General features: G+C 37.7%; 2 protein-coding genes across 8 annotated transcripts in view; one reads left to right on the forward strand and one right to left on the reverse strand.

Annotated features, from left to right (window-relative positions):
- Positions 1-22,731, forward strand: part of dab2ipa (DAB2 interacting protein a) — a 128,370-nt gene that overhangs the window by 22,307 nt on the left and 83,332 nt on the right. For 4 of the 6 annotated variants that reach the window (XM_077223859.1, XM_077223860.1, XM_077223864.1 and 1 more), the window contains one exon: positions 16,571-16,677. In XM_077223859.1, coding sequence (XP_077079974.1) covers positions 16,571-16,677 — 107 coding nt within the window. Of the gene's footprint in view, positions 1-3,909; positions 4,048-6,307; positions 6,493-16,570; positions 16,678-22,731 lie in introns of those variants that run through there. The other 2 variants (XM_077223865.1, XM_077223861.1) reach the window with 2 other exon arrangements.
- Positions 18,386-22,731, reverse strand: part of LOC143732597 (antimicrobial peptide NK-lysin-like) — a 47,299-nt gene continuing 42,953 nt past the window's right edge. The window contains exons 1-4 of one of the 2 annotated variants that reach the window (XM_077223869.1): positions 19,743-19,841; positions 19,312-19,376; positions 18,936-19,034; positions 18,386-18,803 (exon numbers count right to left, since the gene is read on the reverse strand). In XM_077223869.1, coding sequence (XP_077079984.1) covers positions 18,645-18,803; positions 18,936-19,034; positions 19,312-19,376; positions 19,743-19,785 — 366 coding nt within the window. In that variant the 5' untranslated portion in view covers positions 19,786-19,841 and the 3' untranslated portion in view covers positions 18,386-18,644. Of the gene's footprint in view, positions 18,804-18,935; positions 19,035-19,311; positions 19,377-19,742; positions 19,842-22,731 lie in introns of those variants that run through there. The other variant, XM_077223868.1, reaches the window with a different exon arrangement.

Consider the following 22,731-nt stretch of genomic DNA (forward strand, 5'->3'; position numbering starts at 1 on the left):
ATTACATCTAAAGTGACCAAGAGCATTATGTGTATTTCATAAAACAGATCCCAAGAGCTGTTCGTCTATTGCACATCAACCGAAAAGAAACGTGGTTTCAGAGGAAGAGCAAGTTCTTGCACATTTTGTCTCTGATGTAGGCATTTTATGATGTTGAGCTGTGGCCGTCATTGAGTTCCTGTCCGCAGCTTGAGGTCCTTCCGATTGTCCTCATTCTGTGGTTCTGAGCTGTGGTTTGTCTCGGTTTGTTCCATCAAACTGGTTTGTTGGCCAGCAGCCATATCAACCTGTAGCCCAAGACTGGTTGCCCACTGAAGCTAAGCAGGGCTGAGCCTGGTTAGTACCTGGATGGGAGACTCCTGAGAAAACTAGGTTGCTGCTGGAGGAGGTGTTAGTGAGGCCAGCAGGGGGCGCTCACTCCATGGTCTATGTGGGTTCTAACGCCCCAGTATAGTGACGGGGACACTATACTGTCAAGAGCACCGTCCTTCGGATGGGACGTTAAACAGGTCCCGACTCTCTGTGGTCATTAAAAATCCCAGGATGTCCTTCGAAAAAGAGTAGGGGTTTAACCCCGGTATTCTGGCCAAATTTGCCCCTTGGCCTCTGACCATTATGCCCTCCTAATCCTCCCCATATACTGATTGGCTTCATCACCGTCTCCTCTCCACCAGTAAGCTGGTGTGTGGTGGGAGTTCTGGCGCACTATGGCTGCCGTCGCATCATCCAGGTGGATGCTGCATATTGGTGGTGGTTGAGGTGATTCCCCCCTCCATGTAAAGCGATTTGAGTACCCAGAAAAGCGCTATATAAATGCAATGAATTTTTTATTATTATCTCTCCTGCAGACATTGTTTGTTTGAATATTTTATTTTTCAACTTGTACTTTTCCTGTTTTCACTTGTGGATCGCACACACATTGATTAATACAATTACTTTCTGCTGTCAGATCAATCTGTCTGTCATTATGTGTGTCTGTTGTTATGTCTGTTATTATGTCTGTCGTCATGTCTGTCTGTCTATTGTTATGTCTGTCTGTCTGAATAATGCTATATCTGTCTGTTTGTCGTTATGTGTGTCTGTCGTCATGTCGGTCTGTCTATTGTTATGTCTGTCTGTCTGAATAATGCTATATCTGTCTGTTTGTCGTTATGTGTGTCTGTCGTCATGTCGGTCTGTCTATTGTTATGTCTGTCTGTCTGAATAATGCTATATCTGTTGGTCTGTCGTTATGTCTGTCTGTTTGTCTTTCATAATGTTTGTCTGTCTATCCTTGTCTGTTTATTCCTTATGTCTGTCTGTCTAATGTGTGTCTGTCTATTGTTTTGTCTGTCTGTCAAAAGTTTAATATCTATCTGTATTATTTTTACTGTCTACCTGTGTGTGTCTGTATATCATTCTATTTGGCAATCTTAAAGTTTATTAATATTCATCTATCTGTATTTCTTTATACTGTCTTATCTGTTTGTCGGTCTATCGTCTGTCATTCGTTTGTTCGTTCTGTCTGTTTGAATATTGCTATATCTGTCTGTATGTCTGTCTGTCAATCTTAACATGTAATATCCATCTATCCGTCTTTCATTGATGACTGAGGGAATGCTCTAATGGTAGGCCTACTGCATCCAGCTCTTTTTTTTATTACCACTTTGGTCCAGAGGGGGGCACTGGATGTAAAACGTTTTCCCTTCAAATGTCCAGTCTATGTAGCAGGCCTGAGGGCAGAGAGCTGAAGTCATGTCTTGATTGCATGTCCTGCTGCACACTGTTCAGTCGCTCCCTGAAGTCAGTCTGATATTTACAGCAGTATTTCCTGCGCTCTGAGGCTGAATAGCTGTTTAGTGTGCAAGCTGATGTGTAAATCTCCTGAGGTTAGTACTATTAAAGATTTAGGAGTGGGGTGAAAGCAGAAATCATGGAAAGAAGTAATTGAGCAATTGTTTGGTTAATTTGGTCAAGGTCATTTACATAAAACTGGACACTTTACTCACAGTTCCTTCTGTTTTATGGCCTCCACTTTGAGTCATTTTGAAATCAAAATATACTCTGTTTGCTTTCTTAAATTGTTACTTGTCTTATTATGCAAATTCACCAGGGCAAAAAGTTTGTTTTCATAATTAATATTTTAAATTTAACGGGTTCCCACCTGGAAATTTAGAGTTGTGATTTCCTCTAGGTCTACAAATATTCGTTGAATACAGTCTTAAAACGTCATGTAGTATAAGGTTTTCTAGTTATGCTCAGCTCTAAACAATGATCTCTATTAATTTGTGTTTTTAATAATTTGTATCAAGTAATCACAAATAACTGGAAAAGGTGTGGGAACCCTGGCTGTGGCTTCCTTGACTTCTTCATGTTGACATATCCACACTGCAAAAAAATCGAATTTTTATTATGTATTTTGTTCTACTTTTCCAGTTAAAATACCTAAAAATCCTTAAAGGGTTAGTTCACCCTAAAATATAAATTTAAAGTAACACTATGTAGTTTTTCAACCTTCATAATATATTTCCAAGACCCTTGTGATGGTACATCGATTTACAATAGGTTAAGTGACACGTTTGCCATAGCCTGACGTGGTCTGTATCGCTTTTACTGGCACTATGTAACTTCGGGTTCGGGTAGTAACCGGGTAGCACAAAAAGAACTACAAAATTCGACTGCTTTACGGCATACATAGTTTTTCTTCGTTTGTGATGTCTTTCATAAAATCATGCATCATACTCTACCTTGTCTGTGGCTATTGTTGATTCCAAAGCCGGTGCTGGATAAACAGCGAGCGTGCGCGTGCGACAGTAGGCTGCGGTAGGCTAAATTATTTACGACAGCGGTAATGGACAATTCCGCTTCCAACCTGTAGGGCGACCGCAGAGGAAAAGTTCCTTGGTGCTCATACTCAAGTTTGTGTTATTCTAATAGTGTATGCCCTTCTTTCTTTTTCGGACCACAAAAGGAGAATGTTTAGAATGGTCCCATGGTACTCGTGTCATAGATTCGAAGTTAAAACCAAATTAAATACTCATCTTAATACATAAGTTTTTTTTTTTTTTTGCAGTACAAGGTTTTGTGAGCAGGGCAAAATATTAATAAAAATATAACAGCTAACATTCACGATCCAATCCAATCCTAATGGTTAAAATCACACCCTGTCCTACATTAATTCCTTTAGATGAATCTTGGCTGGATTACGTCATTATGTGTGAGATCTCTTAATTGTCACATGTTGTAAGAGGACTTATTATTTATGGGGGATCATTTTTGTCTTTTTTCATTTTTGTCTTAAGTGACAAATTGGAACCATAAGACAATTTTATACTGACTTTATAATGACAGTGACTTGGCTAATGAATGTCATGACTCATATTTCAAGACTTTGTGACGTTATGTGTTTTTGACGGTTACAAACATTTTAGTTCCACTGTTTTTGTTTGCTTTTATATCTCTGGAGAGATAAACGTTTCATTTGATGTCTTCATGCAAAGCAGGCAGCATCAGTACACAGAGGCGTCCATCACTCAGAGACAGCTCAACTTAATGGCCCTCCTCTATATTCTTCTTTAGCTTGACTCCGAGTCTCAGGTGGCATGTAGCAACTGCACTATGGGTAATAATATCAGACCTCTTATTACCCACATTTATTCCAGTGCAGAGCTCTTCTGAGAAGCCGAGCAGACAGATTTACGCCAGCCTCTCCATCTCATCCTCTCGTCCTCTCTTGATGAGAAAGTTCACACCGAGGTCGAGTGTCTGAGCGTCAGGAGAGAATGAAAGTGGCTCCTGCCGCCTCCCCCGGCTCCTTCCATTACTCACTCACCCTCCTACAAAGACCCAGAATGCAACAGACCTTATCTCTTCCCTCTCACTGGAGAAATATTATGTCACTGAGCTCAACCCCCCTATCCATTAGCTCCCACTCAACGAGAGACGCTTTGTATCAAGACTCCTACTCTCTTTAGCACTTCTGCTATTCAATTATTCCCTCTAATCTTTTAACTTTGTAGTTCTAAGTATGTCTGCTCTCGAAGCTCGGAGAAGCACTGACGACGGCAGGTAATGCTGATCTGCAACTTTTTGGCTTGTCATTTTGCTGTTGGAGTTATGAAAGTTTGAGTAAAGTTTTAAAGGGAGAGTTCACCCAAAAATGTCATTATTTACTCACCCTCATGTTGTTTCAAACCTGTATGACATTTGTGCTGTGTTCACAATACTCTTTTTCTAGGCTGTCAAGCTACAGAAAGGACAAAAAAACATTGTAAAACTATAATAAAACTGGTCTACGACTCTTGTTAGACCATATGATAACTTTGCACCCATTCACCCTCCACATATTTGGCCATATAAATCAATGCAGGTTGATGCCATTGATATTAATCTCTGCATCTGTGGCATTTGAGAGGTACATTATGCAATTGTTATCTTTTCAATAAACCTGTCTTTTCTTTACACAAAGCTATCAAAAGACTTAGAACATAGTGAGCGAGTCGTTTATAGTCTCTTTTGTAGAGCTTGACAGCTCATGATCACTTTTTTTATATGCTTTTGTTGCATAGAAGAAAGCAGTGTGACAAGTAAGAAAGTCATACAGGTTTGGAACAACATAAGGGTAAGTATTATGATAACTTTCTTTTTATCCAGGAACCCTAAAAAAATTGTTTCAACAAAAATATTAAGAAACAATACTGTTTTCGGCATTGATAAGAATTCTTTTTTGAGCAGCAAATCAACATATTAGAATGATTTCTGAAGGACCATGTGACACTGAAGACTGGAGTAATGATGCTGAAAATTCAGCTTTGCCATCACAGGTATAAATTACTTTTTAGAATATATTCACATAGAAATTATTTATTTGAAATTGTAAACATATTTCACAATATTACGGTTTTTACTGTATCAAATAAATGCAGTTTTGGTGAGCATAAGATACTTCTTTCAAAAACATTTTAAAATTTTTTTGGCTGACTCCAAACTTGTATGCTGATGTAAATGGCATATTTATTAATTAGGTTTTTACAGTAGTGAAAACGAACTTAAAATAGAGATAGGGAATGGGTAATTTTATGAGGTTTCTGAGAAAGAAGTTTTTCTGGAGCTGAATATCCTGCCTAGATATAAAAATGAACAGCACGTTGGTTTGTTATATGTACAGTATTGCATTAATCAGTTACCTTTCTTGCGATGGGTGCATATAAATCATTTTTAAAAAATAGTTTCCATCGCTGTTTGAAAGGTTGTTGACATTTGGTTCCCAGAAACAAGGATTTCATCAGGAAGGTGAGATGTTCTTGTGAGGCTCGTAAATCTCATTATATCACCGGCTAGTGTTGTTGTAGAGGTCAGGGGGTCAAATGCCTTGTCAGAACACTGCAAACATGTTAACGGATTGGATTTTTAAGTGAGGGTGTGTGAAGGGAAAACCTCCTGTTCGGTCTTCAGTTGTGTCAGCCTGTATACAGAATTCCTTACAGCTAAGTATAAGCTATAATACATTTATTTACAGCAATTATGGGAAAAAATGTGAACTAATTAGTGTGCGTATATGTCAAGCTACAAAAAGAACATAAAACCACTATAAATTTACCATGAAAGTGCCCCAAAATCAGTTTTGTGCAAGACCAAAATGTAAGTTATCTGTTTCTTTAATGCACAGATAACAACTTTAATGCATAGTTTTAAAGCATACACACATTTTGAAACAATTTTAAGTCACTAGTTTCTGTACTCATCGGTGTATAGCGATCACACCTGTTACTAAGATTAATAAATGCTTTGGAAATATTTTACATGATTAGTTAATGTTAACTAATGTAGTTAACTAATTTAAAAAAATAAAAACCTTATTGTAAACTGATAACTTGTTTTTTTTATGCTGTTTTAGGTAATTTTTTGGAGCTTGACATATGTCAATATGCATTTTTAGTTGAAAAGAGCTCCAAGATAAAAATCTAAAATTTCTCTGTTGGAGTTTCTCAGAAAACTACAACATGCAGGTTTGGAAGAATGTGAGGATGAGTAGACAGAATTTTCACCTTTGGGTGAACTATCCCTGTAATTTAATACATGCATTCAATATAATTTTTTTTGAGCTGCTCAAGACATGTTTGCACTGTAATTTACACCTGACTGTAGTTTTCATTCCTAAATCACAGAGGTTATTTGTGGGGAGGAGTTGGCACCCCCCTTGTTTTTCCCCCTTTCTCTCGAAACTCTCCACCATGTCATTTCAAGAGCAGTCCTGACTTGCAGAATCAGATGCAGAAATCTGTAGAACATGCAAACTCTACTGGCTTTGATTCAGTTCAACAGGAGCTTTTAAAGTGAAGACTTCCAGCAGTTTCTGAAGTCAATCGTTCTGCAGGCCGTGAGACGCAGAGAGCATGTCAGGGGCAGTGAGGAGAGTTCTGGGGAGGAGGTGGTACTACTACAGACTTCTGGGCCGGTCCAGGCACAGACAGCATGTTCTGTCACGGAGCCGCTGCCGCACTGCTATCAAGGGTGATTTCATCTTTCTCTGTCTATCTTGGATAAAAAGAGTACTTTGCTGGGGTGACAGAGGGTGCCATTGTACTCTTATGCATTCGTGACATTTTTCATTTTCTGATCATATTGACTTAATATCCATCGTATAATAGAATTTGCCCTAGAGAGCGATGGAAATCTAAGTGCTGTGAGGTACTGGCAGAAATGTTTGACTGATTATAGTTTTCAATCAGAATGGAGTGTGCATTTGGTGTCTGAGTAAAAAGGTGCCCAGGTTTCAGATATTCCTTTTCTCTTTGCTCTGTCCTTAAAGTTTTGGAGCATTTCGTGATATTTTTTGTTTGTAAATCAAGTGACTGTGGAGGCAACATTTGAAGGGACTTTTTTTTTGTATAATCCATAAAAATATCCTCTTCAGTAGGTCCTCAAATTGGCATGTAAACTGTATTTGATAATACCATTAATGCACTTTAATAATAGCTAATGAGGCACACACTAATCAAATGTTTTATTAAACAGGAGGTTCTGCAATTGACAAAATACTGATAATGCTTAGAATTACTAAGATAATTATTTTTTATATAGTTTAACAGCCAAATGATGTCTGATTAATTAGTTGATATATTGGTTTCACAGGAGCAAACCTGTCCTGGTTTTTGCTTTTAGGCTATAGTAGGAATATTGTCTTATTGAAAGTAATCATATGTTAAAGATATTATAGATAAGACTACAAGAATTGGTCTCCAGAAAGAACAGAAGGGATTATAAATTTCATCTGGTCTACATTGATGGGACATTGTGTGATTGTTGGATTATATTTTTTTAGTTTAGCAACCATTAAAAATGGTTGAGTCAGTGCTTTATCAGTGTTTCCAAACTCCTCCCTTTAGGACCACCCACAAAATTAAATTAGGGTTGTCACCTTTATAGTGTGGCAAAATAAGGGACACCCATCTCTCCCTACTCGTCTGATTTGATCAGTGTTACTCTGAATCTTTTGCCCTTTAGAAGCACAGACTTGGCTATCACCGGCCGCATGCTAGTCAGACAGTTCACCGTGAGCAAATGAAAATGCTTTTCGGAAAACTGTGCAGTTCGCTATATATATTCATCATTAGTTTCTGGACAGGCCCAATGATAATCTTTTTCCCATTCAGCTCTTTATTTGGAGAGTCTCTTGCTTTGGGTTAATTCACCCTAAAATGAAAATTAAGTAATCATTTACTCACCCTGCAGTTGTTCTAATTACGTATCCCCCTCTTTCTTATTTGGACGACAAATAGGGAATTTAAAAAAAGTCCCGCTCCTGCTCGTCCATATAATGGCAGTGAACAGCAACCAACATCAAGCTTTTAAAAAAAGAAACAAAGTATCACAGAATGGTTTGATGCTACACATGCTATATATTCCAAGTGTTTTGGGGGTATACAATAGGTTTTGGTGAAAAACAAACCGAAATTTAATGTATTATTTGACGAAAATCCTGACCTTGGCCATTGGTCTTCTTTGCATGGCTCTATTAGTGTGGCAGTTTACAAATCAAGTCTAAAAAAAAAACATGACATCAAATTACAATTCATGTGTTTTCTTCTCTGAGGTGAATATATAAATTATCACATCTGTCAAATGTCATCTGACAAGCAGAGATCCGGTCTGGAGAAATTTAACTCAGTGAAGAAAGTACACAGATACTTTTTGGTATATCTAGGCGTTGTATTTTATGTTGCGTTCTTGATTTTTCACAACTTGTGTGCTTTTTCTGGGCAAGTCGGAGTGAACTCCTTCCTTCCATATCCATGTTTTAAAAATGTTGATACTTGGAGCAAAAGTATTACTTTTAAATCACTTCACCTTCACTATGAGTTAACCTGAAGCAGGAAGAATGTTTTTTTTAAAGTTCTGCTGCTGTAAAAATATCTATCAATTTTTGCTGTAACCCTTCAGCAGTATTTCACTGCTTCGGCTGAGTTCATAAACAAGTGTTCTTTTTTTCTAATGGTGAATCGAAACTTCCCAAATATACAGCCTCCAGGGGCCTTTTCTTCTTCCTGCACTGATTAGAGCACAGAGAAGTGTGTGTGTTTGGTGTGTGTGTGTGTGTGTGTGTGTGTGTGTGTGTGTGTGTGTGTGTGTGTGTGTGTGTGTGTGTGTGTGTGTGTGTGTGTGTGTGTGTGTGTGTGTGTGTGTGTGTGTGTGTGTGTGTGTGTGTGTGTGTTTTCTTCTTCCTACACTGATTAGAGCACAGAGAAGTGTGTGTGGAAGAAGACAGCAAGAGGTTCAGAGAATACTGAGGAAACTTATAATTCTATTTATAAGTCTAACTCAATTTAAATGCACACTCTTGATTTAAATGGGAACCAATTCTACAATTCTGAATTTATCACAATCCTGGCAACCACCCATACACTTGCAGCTTTTGTTTTTAAGAGAGCACCCTATCATTTAAAGAGTTATTAGTGCAGTCAGTATTTTTCTAATCTTCAAGCATGCAGAAATAAAATGTAAAATAACTTCAATATCTTGTGTATTCTTGTTTTACCTAGTGATGGCAGATATTTTACGTAGAAACACTGCACTGTTCAAACTTTGCTGAAACTCTTGTGGTGGTGTAAGTTCGGACAGTTGATGAGATTGACAAAGGCCTGCTGAGATGAAAGGTTTTGTGGAGTTGGCGAATATGAGCTGATGGCTGACGTGAACGATCTGTGATCTGTCAGGCCTTTAGCTGCAGTTCTCTATTTAAGACAAAAGAAATTCTTTGACTTGACATATCCAGAGGCTCGTGAGACAGGTGCAGTTGAGAGTTTGGCTCTGTGTTGGTTTCCTAGAACAAAGAGAGCAGACTGCTCAGTGATTGACACTTCAACACAAACCTCAAAGCAGCATTTACCATCCATTCTATGGGCCCTATCTTGCACCCGGCGCAAATGATTTTGTACACTGACGCATGTATCATTCCTATTTTGCACCCGCGCAAAGCAGACTTTTCCCTCCACAGACACACGTCGGTTAACTAAGAAATACACTTGCGCTCCCCGGGGCGGTTCAGAGCAAAGAGGAGGCGTGTTCCGGTGCAAATTTTCCCTCATGCTATTTTGCTGTTCTATAAAACAATTGCGCCACTGACCAGAAAAAACCTACTCTAAAGTCAATGGCGTGTTGCGCGTACATTCAGATGCTATTTTAAGCGCGCATGCTTGGCTATAATACAGAGTGTGAACAACGCACATACACTGTAGATGATTCTCTCATCTACACAGATGAATTTAACTTTTTTGAAAATGATACATTATTATAAGGAAAAATATTAAACACGAGGTAAATCATTATTGTGTCCATGATGATGGGGAAAATAGGCATAAAGCTTACACATTTACCCAAATTATTATATGCATGTTTAACCGAAGCTAATTTGAGTGGGTTTGTCCCATCCCCAATGTCACTTCTCTTTCTTTTACGGCCCTGGCGAGAACATCGATCTCCTCGGCTGAGAACCGATTCTGAAGCGCGCCTGGTAAATGCACCGTTATAATAGTATTGGGCCATGGAACAGGCGCACCTCGTTCATCATGCTCTTAAAGGGAATGTGATATAAAGCTCTTATTGGTTTGTTTCCCGTTACGCCCAAACCACACCTATGAATAATGAAGCTACTTCAGACCAACCCCTTTATTTGCGCCAGGCGCAAGAGGCATTTATCCCGCCGGGTAAATAGCAACAGCGCTGGGATCCGCCCACAAAGTTACTTGCGCTTTGCGCTTTGACACTTGCGTTTCAGATCGTTAAAATAGGGCCCTATGTGTTTCTGCACATGTCAAGGCATTCAAGGCCTGGGTATTCTTCATTTTCTGCGTTCCACTCCGTCTTACACAGTCATGTCCACATAACTTTCAAAGTATACTCTCAACCGCAGATGAGTACAGATTGACATGTTCGACACATGCACAGTACAATTTCTTTTCTATACTCTACAAGATGTCAGAGGGCAGCAATGAGTCATGTCATTTATAGGACATGCGCTCGGAAGGATAGAAGAAGAAAAGTAGCGAATCCACCATTGCATGCAAAGTTTAGATCAAAATAACAAACAAATTGATGGATAAACTGACACAGGTCATTTTATTTGACGACTTAAACTTGTGAGGTAACGCAACGCTTATTTGGTCTAACGTTACACTATCATACTAAACAGCATTTGAGTGCGTTGAAAGTTATAATGTTATTCTATGTGTTGGTTTGTTTGCTATATGAGACTAGCAGTAAGCTAGATCAACATTAAAATAACATACTGATCATATTCTAACATTTCATCATGTTGAGCTATATAACATTGATTTGTTTTATGTACATTTGCTCATCTTTCTAATAAAGTACATGCAAGAGCGGAGTCCCTGTCAAGTTGTGACTCGGTAAGCTCTGTCAAGTCAAAGTTAGTTGCGGACGTGGAGCTCTCGGCATCTCGAAAACGCCACGCTGATATTGATCTTCGTTTTAGTTCTCCTTTTGTCCCAAAGTCTGCTTGCCATGGTCCATAATATTTGAACGAAACAACAACAACGTTACGCACTACACAGTTGTTCACGTCTGTCGCCATGCGTACTATGGCAGTACAAGCGGAAACCAGGGATAACGCGGATATTACGCCATTGACAGGCGACAAGTGAACAGGGACGGGCACTTTTTAAAATTGTGAAATTTCACTGAATTTACAAATTCTTCTAAATATTAAGGATAATGGAAGTACACAATTGAAAGAAATATTTAACACTGTGCAAGTGGTTTTTGGATATTTTGATACAAAATTCTTACATATTGTACCTTTAAGTGCATTTGAAAGAAACATGCTTGTAAAAACTTTAATTGGCTAAGTAGGCTATAATTTCAATGCATTCACATTCTGCTAAACAGTCTCGGGTGTCAATTGTCTTTGTTGTCTTTTCCTTTGACACGTCTTTAATGTCTTTCATAATCAGTGAGCAGTAACTATAACTGCCAGTCACCTTACGTTACCCAGACACTGACCCTGCTAAAAATATCAGCACAAATTATTTAGCTTTTTATGTTATCGTCTTTGCTTTTGAACCTTGAGAAGAGCGTCGCTGCCAAACAAGTAAAAAAATATTGTGCCCCTGGCCTTCGTCTTACCAAACTGAAGCACCTGGAAAGACTCGCATCTCTTGCTGCGACAAGTTGAGCCAGACCTGAAGAAAGGAACGTGCATTTAGATTGAGAGTAAATGAGACAAGCATGTGAGTTATAGCCTGCTTGAATGCTAAATGAGACCGTGGCACTTCTATGTAATTTCCTGGAATGACAAAGTCCTCTGTGAGATCAGATGGAGGATGGTGGCACCCCGGTGAAGACGTCTCTTATACAGCTGGGCCATGCATCTTGTTCAGTGCAGATTAATAGGGCCGTTAGCACCACGCATTTCTGCTGTAATTCTCTGGCAAATGACCCAACATCTGGGGCTGAACTGATTAACTTATATGGAATTGTTGTTATATTGTTGGTTAATTTCAGTAGAGATTAATTTATTATTTCAAGAAAGTTACAGGGGCCTCGATTTTCGTTAAACGGACGATCAAAACTATGAAAAATCCCATCGACTTTCATTGAGGGTGTCAAGATTTACTACAACAAGACTTTTTGAGTATTGAAGCTGTCTATCACTAGAGAGCTATATGACTATCATAGGACAACTTGCTAAAGCATGTTATCACCATGTTAATTCATGCTAGCAAAATTATGTTAATCATGCTAAAAGCCTTTTAATAATTTTAACTACATGCTAATTCATGTTAGCAACATGTTAAAACATGTTAGCAATGTGTTAAAACATACTAGCAATGTGTTAAAACATGCTAGCAACATTTCATGCTAACAATGTGTTAAAACATGCAAATTCATGTCAACAACATGTTAATTCATGCTTGCAATGTGCTATAATTGTTAATAAGCTAGCAGAATGTTAAGACATGCTAACAACATGAAACATGCTAGGAAGCGTATAAATCTTTCAGACAAGGCTTTGTCAAGCCAACATGAAAGTTTGTCCCAACGAACTTTACTTTCTGGTTTACTTTTATTACTTTTTTGTCCACTCTGAAATGGAAAGTATTTCCACTAAAACTCATACAGACAACTTCTGTTGTCTTGTCAGCATGTTTGCTCTGGACAAATATGCACAGAACGGTCAAGAGTTCAGACCCCCTGCTCGCAGGTCCGTGCCAGAGGAGGCTTTTCTTTAAACCCCTTGTGTTGTCCTCTCAATATGAAAGCATTTTACTGTCTCCACTCTTCATTAACACTTGGCTCGTAGTGGAGGAATGTTGGAGCCGTCTCTTAATTGCCGTTTAATGTTTTGCATTTGCATTGCATTTTATCCACCGTGATCAAGCAGCTTAATGTTGAAAGAATAGCTGAACCAATTACCAGTTTGCAGGTTGGTAATGGCATTGTATTCATCATTCAGGGCAAAGAGTGCTTTCAGAGTTTTTCACCACAGCTTATGGAGAGCTGCTGTATGTTTTTGTTGTAGTTGTTATTCACTGTGTCTTTGACTTGACAAAATAAAGTCCAAATTGAACCTGTTTATTTTCTTAATAAATGTTCCTGGTCTCATGGTGTACAATTCATCTGTGAATTTTGAGAAAAAAATGTTTTCATAATTTTTCGCCAAAGAGGTGTAACTCTGCCACGAAGGAGCTGTTATGCTGCATGAACTGTTGAAAATAATAATAGGCTATTATAGCTTAAAGGTCCCATATTATGCAAAATTCACTTTTGCATGCTGTTTGGACATAAATGTGTGTTGGCAGTGTATGTACAAAACCATCCAATAGTGATAAAAATCCACTCACTCCTTTTTTATTAATCCCCATAAATCATCAGCAATGTCCCCCAACGACCTGTTTTCAGAATGCTGTTTTAGTGACGTCACTAAGTACATGCCCCGCCCACGAGTGTTGACAGACACTGCCGTTCTAATATAGACCCGCCCTGATCGAGTTCACAGCTGCTGCACTGACGAGAATGTCTCCCAGCGTAGTAGGTGTTGTGTAGCTGGATGTATTAATCCACATAGCTCTCTCTATTTACTCCCGAAATCTGAGGCAGCTGCTGAAGACGAGGTGGAATAATTTGGTTTTTAAAGAAAATGTACTTGCGCACTTCTAATATCTTACTGTATATTCAGCTCTTACGGTGAGTTTCTGAAGTAAAATTGACGCTTCATCTTTTGTGTTATGTACAATAAACTTTATTAAACTCATCAGTATATGTTTGATCATCATTCGGACCTGGTCCGAAACAGCAGACTTGTAAGTTAGGCTAATAGTGGATATACAAGCAGATGACTAATAGGTTATAACCGTAATTAAACTACTAAACTATACCTGTTTCATCTCTATACAGCACTCTGACTATGTAGGCATTATTGTCCGACTCCGGGTCGAAATGAACACCGTTACTGAGAGTTTCTGATATTATTATCATCATTCTGTGAGATGAACTTGTCCTGAGACTGAGCGCGAGCTCTTGAAGCTCCGCCCCCTGTGCCGTACTCATTTGCATTTAAAGGGCACACACTAAAGCGTTTTTCTGAGCACCAAAAAATTACAATTTAAACATGCTGTAAAAAATGATCTGTTGGGTAATTTGAGCTAAAACTTCACATACACACTCTGGGGACATCAGAGACTTATTTTACATCTTTTGAAAAGGGGCATAATATGGGACCTTTAATGGAAAGAAAAGAAAAAAAAGGTAAAAATTTACTCACCCTTATGTTGTTCCAAACCTTTATGACTTTGTATTCAGTGCAGCACAACATAAGAAAATTTAAGAAGTCTGTCAAGCACCAGAAAAGACACAATTAATATTCTATAGATTGTCTGTATGACTGTCTGTGTGCTCAATTAATATATATTGAAAATAGTTAGAATAGCCAAATCTACCAATTTTATTAATATGTTTACACAAAAATTGCGGCTCACTAATAGACTTTATAATAAAGTAATAAAGCATAAACCCATTGAATCTTAAGTGTTTCAAACATTGAAGTCAAAGATCTTATGGTCTTGCTTTTATGATTAACATATTAACATATGGATCCGGATGTTGTGATATCAACATTAAGCAAGAGGGGGCATTGAGATTTCTCTCTCATGCATTCCAATCTGTTCATCTTTCCAATGAAATTACTAACACACACACGCACACACACACACACACACACACACAGATGGAATATTCATATGTCGATACCTACGCAGGGCTGTTAATCACTCTTCCTCCATGTTGTCAGATCATGTCTAGTTTTGCTCAGCCAATACTAAATGATGACTGAGGTGGCAATACAGATCCTTGTTTATTTTATATTGTGGGAATATTTAATAGCACATTATTTTTTATCTTTAGTAATACATATCATTGTTTTGTTTCCAGGTGTAACGCCCAGTCAGTGAATTTAATACTCTTTGGACACTGTAAGAAAATTTCAATAAAAACCTGTTAATTGGTTAACTGTTGGCTTACCATATTTGGTGAAAAACTGTAAATGGTTTAACATGCATGACACTTCACATGATTGTATTTTATATAAATAATTTTGTTATCATTAGGGTATTTTGTGTTACATTTATGTTATTTAGTTCATGTTTATTGCATTATTTAAATGTCATGTATATAAAATCATTGTGTGACTTTCTGTTGTATTATTATGGTATAGTTACGGTACATTTTATGGTAAAAAGCAGCTTTTGGTAGTTCAAGTAGATATATAAAAAATATACCACTTCATGAAATATACAGTTATAAGCTGTAAAATATATCCAGTAATACCGGCAGTATTTATTTCCATTAATTTCAGGCAACCACAGCTGTCAGATTTTTTTTACTGTAAATGTAACAGGATATTTTGTACAATGTAGTATATGAGGCTGTCTTATTGTAATAACCAATTCAGGCACAGGAAAAGTGCTGTCAGAAATAGAAAAAAGAAGGCTTCCAGATCTTGTTAGTGACGCATCTTTCCAAGTACAAAACCAGCGAGGCAAAGAAGCCTTTCCTTCACTTTGTTTGGAGTTTGACATGATTCAGACTGTGCAAAGGAGGAGACAGTAGGATGAATTTCATAGATCTTGTCTTTCAGGTTGGCTGCGTTCGCTCTCTCATTTGTTTTCCGCACAAACACTTGTTCCCTCCTTCCCTCCATCAATCGTGCAGACAGAGATGCAGGCGTGTGATGAATGCCAAGCGTCTGACAGGCTGATTTAGGCTGAGATTCAGCCATCTGGCCGTGCATGACCGAAACATGTGACTGACATAGTGACGCTACCACAGAAGCAGCATATCATAGAGACTGGGAGGGCCTTTTGACTGGAGCCAATAAGCAAACTGCTAAAGCGGTCACATTACAACAATACCACTCGGAAGACCACATATCAATGCATTAAATGCACTCAAAACATCTTGACAACTGCACATCAACACCCTGGCAACCATCCAAAACATACTAGTAACTTATTTAGATCCTATAACTCCTTAGCAGCTGCATAGTAACATGCTAAATACACAAAGAACACCTTAGCAACTTAGCACCTTAGCAACAATGCACTGGCAGCTACCCACAAGAAATGAGCACCACTATCCTGATCAAAATCAAATCACTATCAAAATAGTGTTCCAGCATAATCCAATGGAAAACGTCTGGCAAACAATGCCAAATAACAACCCTACAATTCCCACAGTTCCTTGCAGACGGAGCATTTTATATATCTCCTCTCATTGGATTTTCTGAATTGGGTGTTGAATAAGGTGTTTACATGCAATGCCTTAACAACCACCCAGAACATTTTAGCAATTACATATTTTTTGAGCATGATTCTTTCCTGCTGTGCCCATTAATACTTTTTCATCTCTTTAGATCAAAAAGAAGAGCTGGTGATGAACAATTTTTTTTTATTTCCCAGTACTGTTATTGATTTTTGATTGTTTCTAAGCTGTGTTCTTTTGGTTGGTTTGCTTATTCTGGATAAATCTGATCCTAGAATCAACATTTTTATTCCTTTCTCTCTCTGTCTCTTCTCAGAGTCACTCACTGACAGGGTGGGCCGGCGGCGCAGCATGCCTGGCAGTACGGTGGACAAAACGGTGGTCGCTATGGATGCAGACACGTCAACACCTTTTAAAGTCACGGTACGCATTTATGACAGCACCACAGATTTAAAGAAAATGGCCATTTAACAACCTGAGCTTGGTGTTGTATCTCAAAATGTGTTTCAGTTTGACCTATAGGTCATTCCTACTATCCTATATTACATAAAATATATATTTTTAAAGTTTTTAAAAAAGTAAATCATATCAATTTAAATTTTAAATAATTTAACTACTTTGCTTTCACCAGATGATGCCATTTGTGCAATTTCTACAATGTATAAATGGCAATTTATTAAAAAAGCGGCATTTATTGAGGTCCAAGCATAAATGGCCCATGTGAATGATAGTTAGGGTTTGATCCAGCAAGTTAACCAAAGATGCTGGGGTCAAAGGGGACAACTGACTTCCAAAGGAAATCACTTATTACAGCCAACAAAAATGATTTTAATTGTATAATATATTTCTGAGTGTGCTTGGATGGACCCCATCAACATCACGACACTATAGAGGATAAATCGGTTTGATGGATGTAATATATTTGTACAAATTATAATATTGCAAAAATACTACACAGAGCAAATTGTCACATTACTAAATACAACATGTTAGAAAAAGGAAATAAATCCTATAAAAAATGCTTTAATATATTATCTTAAAAGAGACAAATACAACATTCTTAATTATAAATGCACCACGCCGCTCTTTGTTCTGTTGTGGTCTTTGATCTTGAAATTAGCTGATGATAAATAAAATGCCGCTCATATCTGTTGCTTTCGTTGACGTGATTTAATTTTCCATTAAATTTGCATATAGCGTAGGAATTGAAGATCGGATTTTATACGCTTTGCGGAGACACATCTATATGGCCAAGTGTAAATGGAACAGTTTAACAAATAAGATAGCTATTCGATCAGTAAAAACACATGAAGCGACCAGGTGTAAAAAAAAAAAAATATATATATATATATATATATATATATATATATATGCATATACTTGCATTCTTTTGTTCATGCAGAATAAAAAGTGGCCTGAGTGACTGAGTGTTGACAGTCTTATTCATCTGTCCACACAACGCAAAGTGAAAATGAAGAGCGGTCACACCAGTTACATTAACTTCTCCAACTTGCAGTATCTCACAGAAAATGTATATAATGTTTCAACTTTAAATTGCTAATATGTCTTTTTTCTGATCACATCCGAGACCTGCATTTGTGCTCTTAGAGTCTGAATAAGCTGGACCAGGATGCACTGCATCAGAGCTGGAGACAGAACAGAAGCTGTTCATGTCTTCTATCTCAACTCAAAATGCATGCTGAGCATCACCCCAGCCTCGCAGTAGCATTTTTCTTAATTTAACCTGCAGGTTACTGGAGTGAAGCAGGCCCGCTGCATGCAATGCTGATATTGGTTATATTGTGATTACAAAGTTATATAATGGGCAGTCATTTGAACCAACTTGTCTGTATAAATTACCTAATTGTCTAAAAGTGTGAAGTTATGTATTTTATATTTTATTATTTTATGTATTTTATTATTATTTTAATTATTTATAATGTCACATATGTTTGATCATACTTGTCACTCAATATAATTCGTTCTGCAAAGTTCTTTGCCGAGTAATTAGCAAAATTCAAGAGTCTGAAATGATCATGAGGTGGACCAAGAGATAGACCAATAAAATACTATTTCAAGCATCTGCTGATTGTAAAAGTATCTCCAAGAATCTGACAAAAAGAGTTTAGAATCATGTCTCAAAAACATGAAAGTTTGTTGTTCGCACATTTATTTAGCAGTTTATTGCAGGAAAAATTCAGTGCTGTAAAAAGTCTATGTGACACATATGCACATAACTTCAAGTCATTTCCACCTTTATTTGCAGCGACAGATAGTGTGATATACAAAACCACAATAATCACACCATTAGCTCTATAGTGCAGAACGTCATCTTTTTTCCAGCTGAAGATAACACTTGAAAAACATTTTGCGTTTCTTCGATACATGTATTAGCAAACACCAATGTTAATACAGATGGTTCTTGCATTATCAGAAGTTGAAAGTTCTTCAACCAGAACGTTTAGATACTTTCCCACAAATATCCTACACAGGTATTTTAGGAACCCGATCTCATCACAGACGTGCGTCAGCATCTCTCTAATTTCGCTCTGTAGGAAAAGAAAGAGTCAGATTTAACCTTACTCCACTAGTCTCTATGCATTCTGTAATATTTTTTTTGTTTGTTATTTGAATAACAATTTTTTTTAAAAAGCCATATACAAGAGTAGCCTGTAGCACACCTGAGTTGATTTATTGGAAACTAGTTTTTTCAGCTTCCCCATGGTCCACTTGCAAGCCCAGCACAATCCAGGGAGTTGATCGGTTGGTGCCATCTCAACCTTACAAGACAACAGTCATGGCATATTAGAATAAGTAGTTTAGATATGGCAGTTAGAACCTAATGAGCAGTTCAAACTGGACATGACTAGTTGTTTGAAAAGCATTGTCAAGCTTCTCGAAATCTGGCATTCTCTTGTAATTTCAGCATATGGCAAAGTTTTGACCTCTTATAGTTTTGGCCATTGGTATCAGCCATTAAAAAAAACGTTTGACCACTACTTGTATGTCTTAGTGTAGTGCAGCTGTCTATGATAAACCACATTGAGGACAACTCACCAAGCTTTCTTCAAGTTCATCTCCAGTAAAGTTTCTTCTGCGCATTTCCCAGTCAAGAGCACAAACTGTGAGGAAAAATGTAGCACATACTAATACCAGTTGACAAGACAAAACTTCCCTACTATGAACACTGAACAAATGAGTTAAGTTAAATCGTGAGAAAATGGGATGTGTGCTCGAAACAGTAATTGCTAAGTATGTGAATGTAACCTGGTTTAAACAATAAAAATAACAAACTAGATACTTTAAATGACTAGATGCATATGCTGGTTTGGAATTTACACGCAGCATGTTCCATCTTAATCCGATTAAGACCATCTTGGAATGGTCCAAACAGGTCTTTTTTTCCTGTTTTATCTTTCTTCCAGCTGTCAACACACAAAGATAAATAATGCTAAAGATAATGACCAATTGACCAGTGCTAATTTTACCTGAGGATATCAGCAGGGTGGCCAGAAGGATACGTCGGAACATCTTATTTGAAAAGTCTGAACACGGCGAGACTGATTTTTTTTTGGTTTGCTGCAGATCATTTTGTTCCACTCTGTTAAATACACATTGGTCTTCAACCAGAAACCACAGACGTGCAGAAGTCAGACCCTTAACACCCTCAACGTGCCAAGGCGTACTATCACTCGGACACTATTTTTGTCACCTTCCTGTATGTGTGATATCATTATACATGTTATTGTATTGTTTACACAAACTATATCCTATTCATCTAAATTCAGTGAACACTTCAGCAGGTAGTACACCCTTACATGGTACAGTAGCAGTAGCTAGTTATAATTAATCATAAATATTTAGATCAGCTGTAAGAATTAACTTGATGTTGCAGAATTTATACCACAATCAACTAACCTGGTCGTCCAGCAAACACTCAGTGTTAATTGTTTATTAATTCTAAGAAACGCATATTTCCAGGGTATGGGAAATAACTTTCTTACTGTACAGTACAACTCGGAGCATGTAGCCAAAAACTGCAAGACTAGAGACTCCAGTATAGGAACCACAAACAACTTTACGTGTAACACTAACAAAACTTTATTAACTAGACTAAACATTAATCTAACATACACACACCCATGCATAGTTTAGCAACGGAACGAGAGCTGAAGCACAATACAAAAAAGCAAGAAGTTAACAGCTTTTTTTAAATTCAGCAGATGGGCCTTGAGCAAACTATCAGTTTCTTAGTTCTAACGCACCCTTCTTTAAAAGGCCTTTATAAGTTGATATATATGACATTGTGCAGCGCAGATTCAGAAATTATCCTTTTGAATCCATGGTGAAACAGGGTTGATATGTGCACCTAATAAAGAGCAAACCATGTGCTCTGGTTCTCAGAGAGCTGCTACACCACATATCTCCTTCTCTCGATAAACCGTACCAGTTCGCACCCTTGCCCAAAGCCGTGTGCAACTCTCTGAACCAAACTACTAATGCAATCCAATAACTGGCCTTATCTATATTAACAACAATAAAAATGTGGTAACCTATTCAATTTCATAAATACTACTGACAAAATGTGTATCTAAAACTACACGCCATCACATAGTCAGTCAGTAGCTGGTTAGTTAGTTGTGTCTTCACTTAAAACAACCCACTCATTACACTCATTTTTTTCCGGGAATCGCACTTTACTGGCTGCGCTGTATGTATTTGACTGACTGCAAAAAGAACTGGCTCTTCAGAGCAGGGGTTTTCAAAGTCAAAGGCAGTGGGCTACCTTTCTGACACAATGTACACGATGGCGCCAGAACACCCCCTCCCCTAATGTCCACACCACAGCAAACCTAGACTAATATACTGTTAGTAAAAAATTCCTCAGCAATTATTTAAGTAACCAATCAGTAATAAGAAGCAAATTACAATCAATTGGAAAAATAAACACAATAGAACAAAGACACATTAAATATATAGTTTTTAAAGGTAAATTTGATCTATAGATATTGAATAAAGTCATTAAATGTCAAATAAAAAAACTTCATAGTATTCACTGTATGAAGTAATATGTTACAAAAGTTATTTAAATGAGTGCATCTCATCTCTTTTTCTTTTGTTGTTTGATGAACATTAAAGGGATAGTTCACCCAAAAATGAAAATTCTGTCAGTCATTACTCACCCTCATGTTGTTTCAACCCCGTAAGACTTTCGTTCATCTTCAGAACACAAATTAAGATATTTTTGATTAAATCTGAGAGCTGGCTCCCTCCTTCATATGCTGCTAGGTAAATGTATCTGCCGGCCCTGGAAAGTTATTAAAGACATTGTTAAAATAGTCCAAGTGACTACAGTGGCTCAACCTTAAGTTTATCAAGCGACGAGAATACTTTTTGTGCGCAAAAAAACAAACAAAAATAACAACTTTATTCTACTATTCATTTTCTTCCGTGTGGGCCTCTGATGTGAGTTCACAATAGTGCCACGACGCATGACCAAGACCTAATTCACAAATCCTATACATCAATACAGATTTTATTTTTACCCGTTTACGTTCACTTAAAGGAATACTCACTTTAGAAGGCCTTTATCGCTCGAACATGTCAATAACTTTAAGCAGTCCTATGGTGGATACTGTGTTCTAAACGATATAGACCTAGCGAAATCTTTATGGATTGACACCTGTCGCCAGGATATATAGCCTATAGTGCCGGTTCACACCACCTGAGACACGCAGCAACAAAGCGACACAATCCAATTCATTTCAATGGAGCGCTGGCGACATGAGCAACAGTGACCGTTGGCGACAGAATGTGGGCGTGTCAAGCGACACGAGAAACTTCACAAAATTTCAACTTTAAGCAATTCAGAAGCAATTTGACGTGGAGCTCACGTCACCGTCTCAAGTGCAGGCAAGACAGAAGAGTTCGAGGGCGATTTCACTGTTTTATATGATTTCACTGTAATCACATACATGAATATAATAAAATGATGCATGGAAAAGAAACTGTCAACGGTCTCGATGAGTTTAATTGTGTTGTAAAAGTGTTGTAATTTTATGATGCAAGTTTAGCACTGCTGCAGTTCATTTTACAGTTTCCCCTGCATTATGTTGACTATCAGGGACAAGAAAATTGATTATTTGTCAAATTTGAAGCGCAAATTTACATAGCGCGCCCCATAAATTGAAAACTCTCGCATTAGATCATCCATTCTGTAATTGAACTACACTGGTTTCACTGGTGTTGCGGCTGTGATGAAGTATTGCTGTGAGAGTACTTTAGTAAGGAACTCTATCCGCATCGGTGGAGGAATGCATGTGCAAGATCCAAGATCCAGGTATCATTAGGTTTCGGAATTTTTTTATTTTAATGGAACCAGTTCTGCATGCAAAGCTAGTATTGTATGCAATGCATTCGGTCCTGGTTGAAGAATTTCAGCCATGGATAATAAAAGAACCATCTGTGTTAACATTG

Source organism: Siphateles boraxobius, unplaced genomic scaffold (genome assembly GCF_051911475.1).
Source record: "Siphateles boraxobius isolate OS27281-9 unplaced genomic scaffold, OSU_SipBor_1 9, whole genome shotgun sequence".
NCBI lineage: Eukaryota > Metazoa > Chordata > Actinopteri > Cypriniformes > Leuciscidae > Siphateles > Siphateles boraxobius.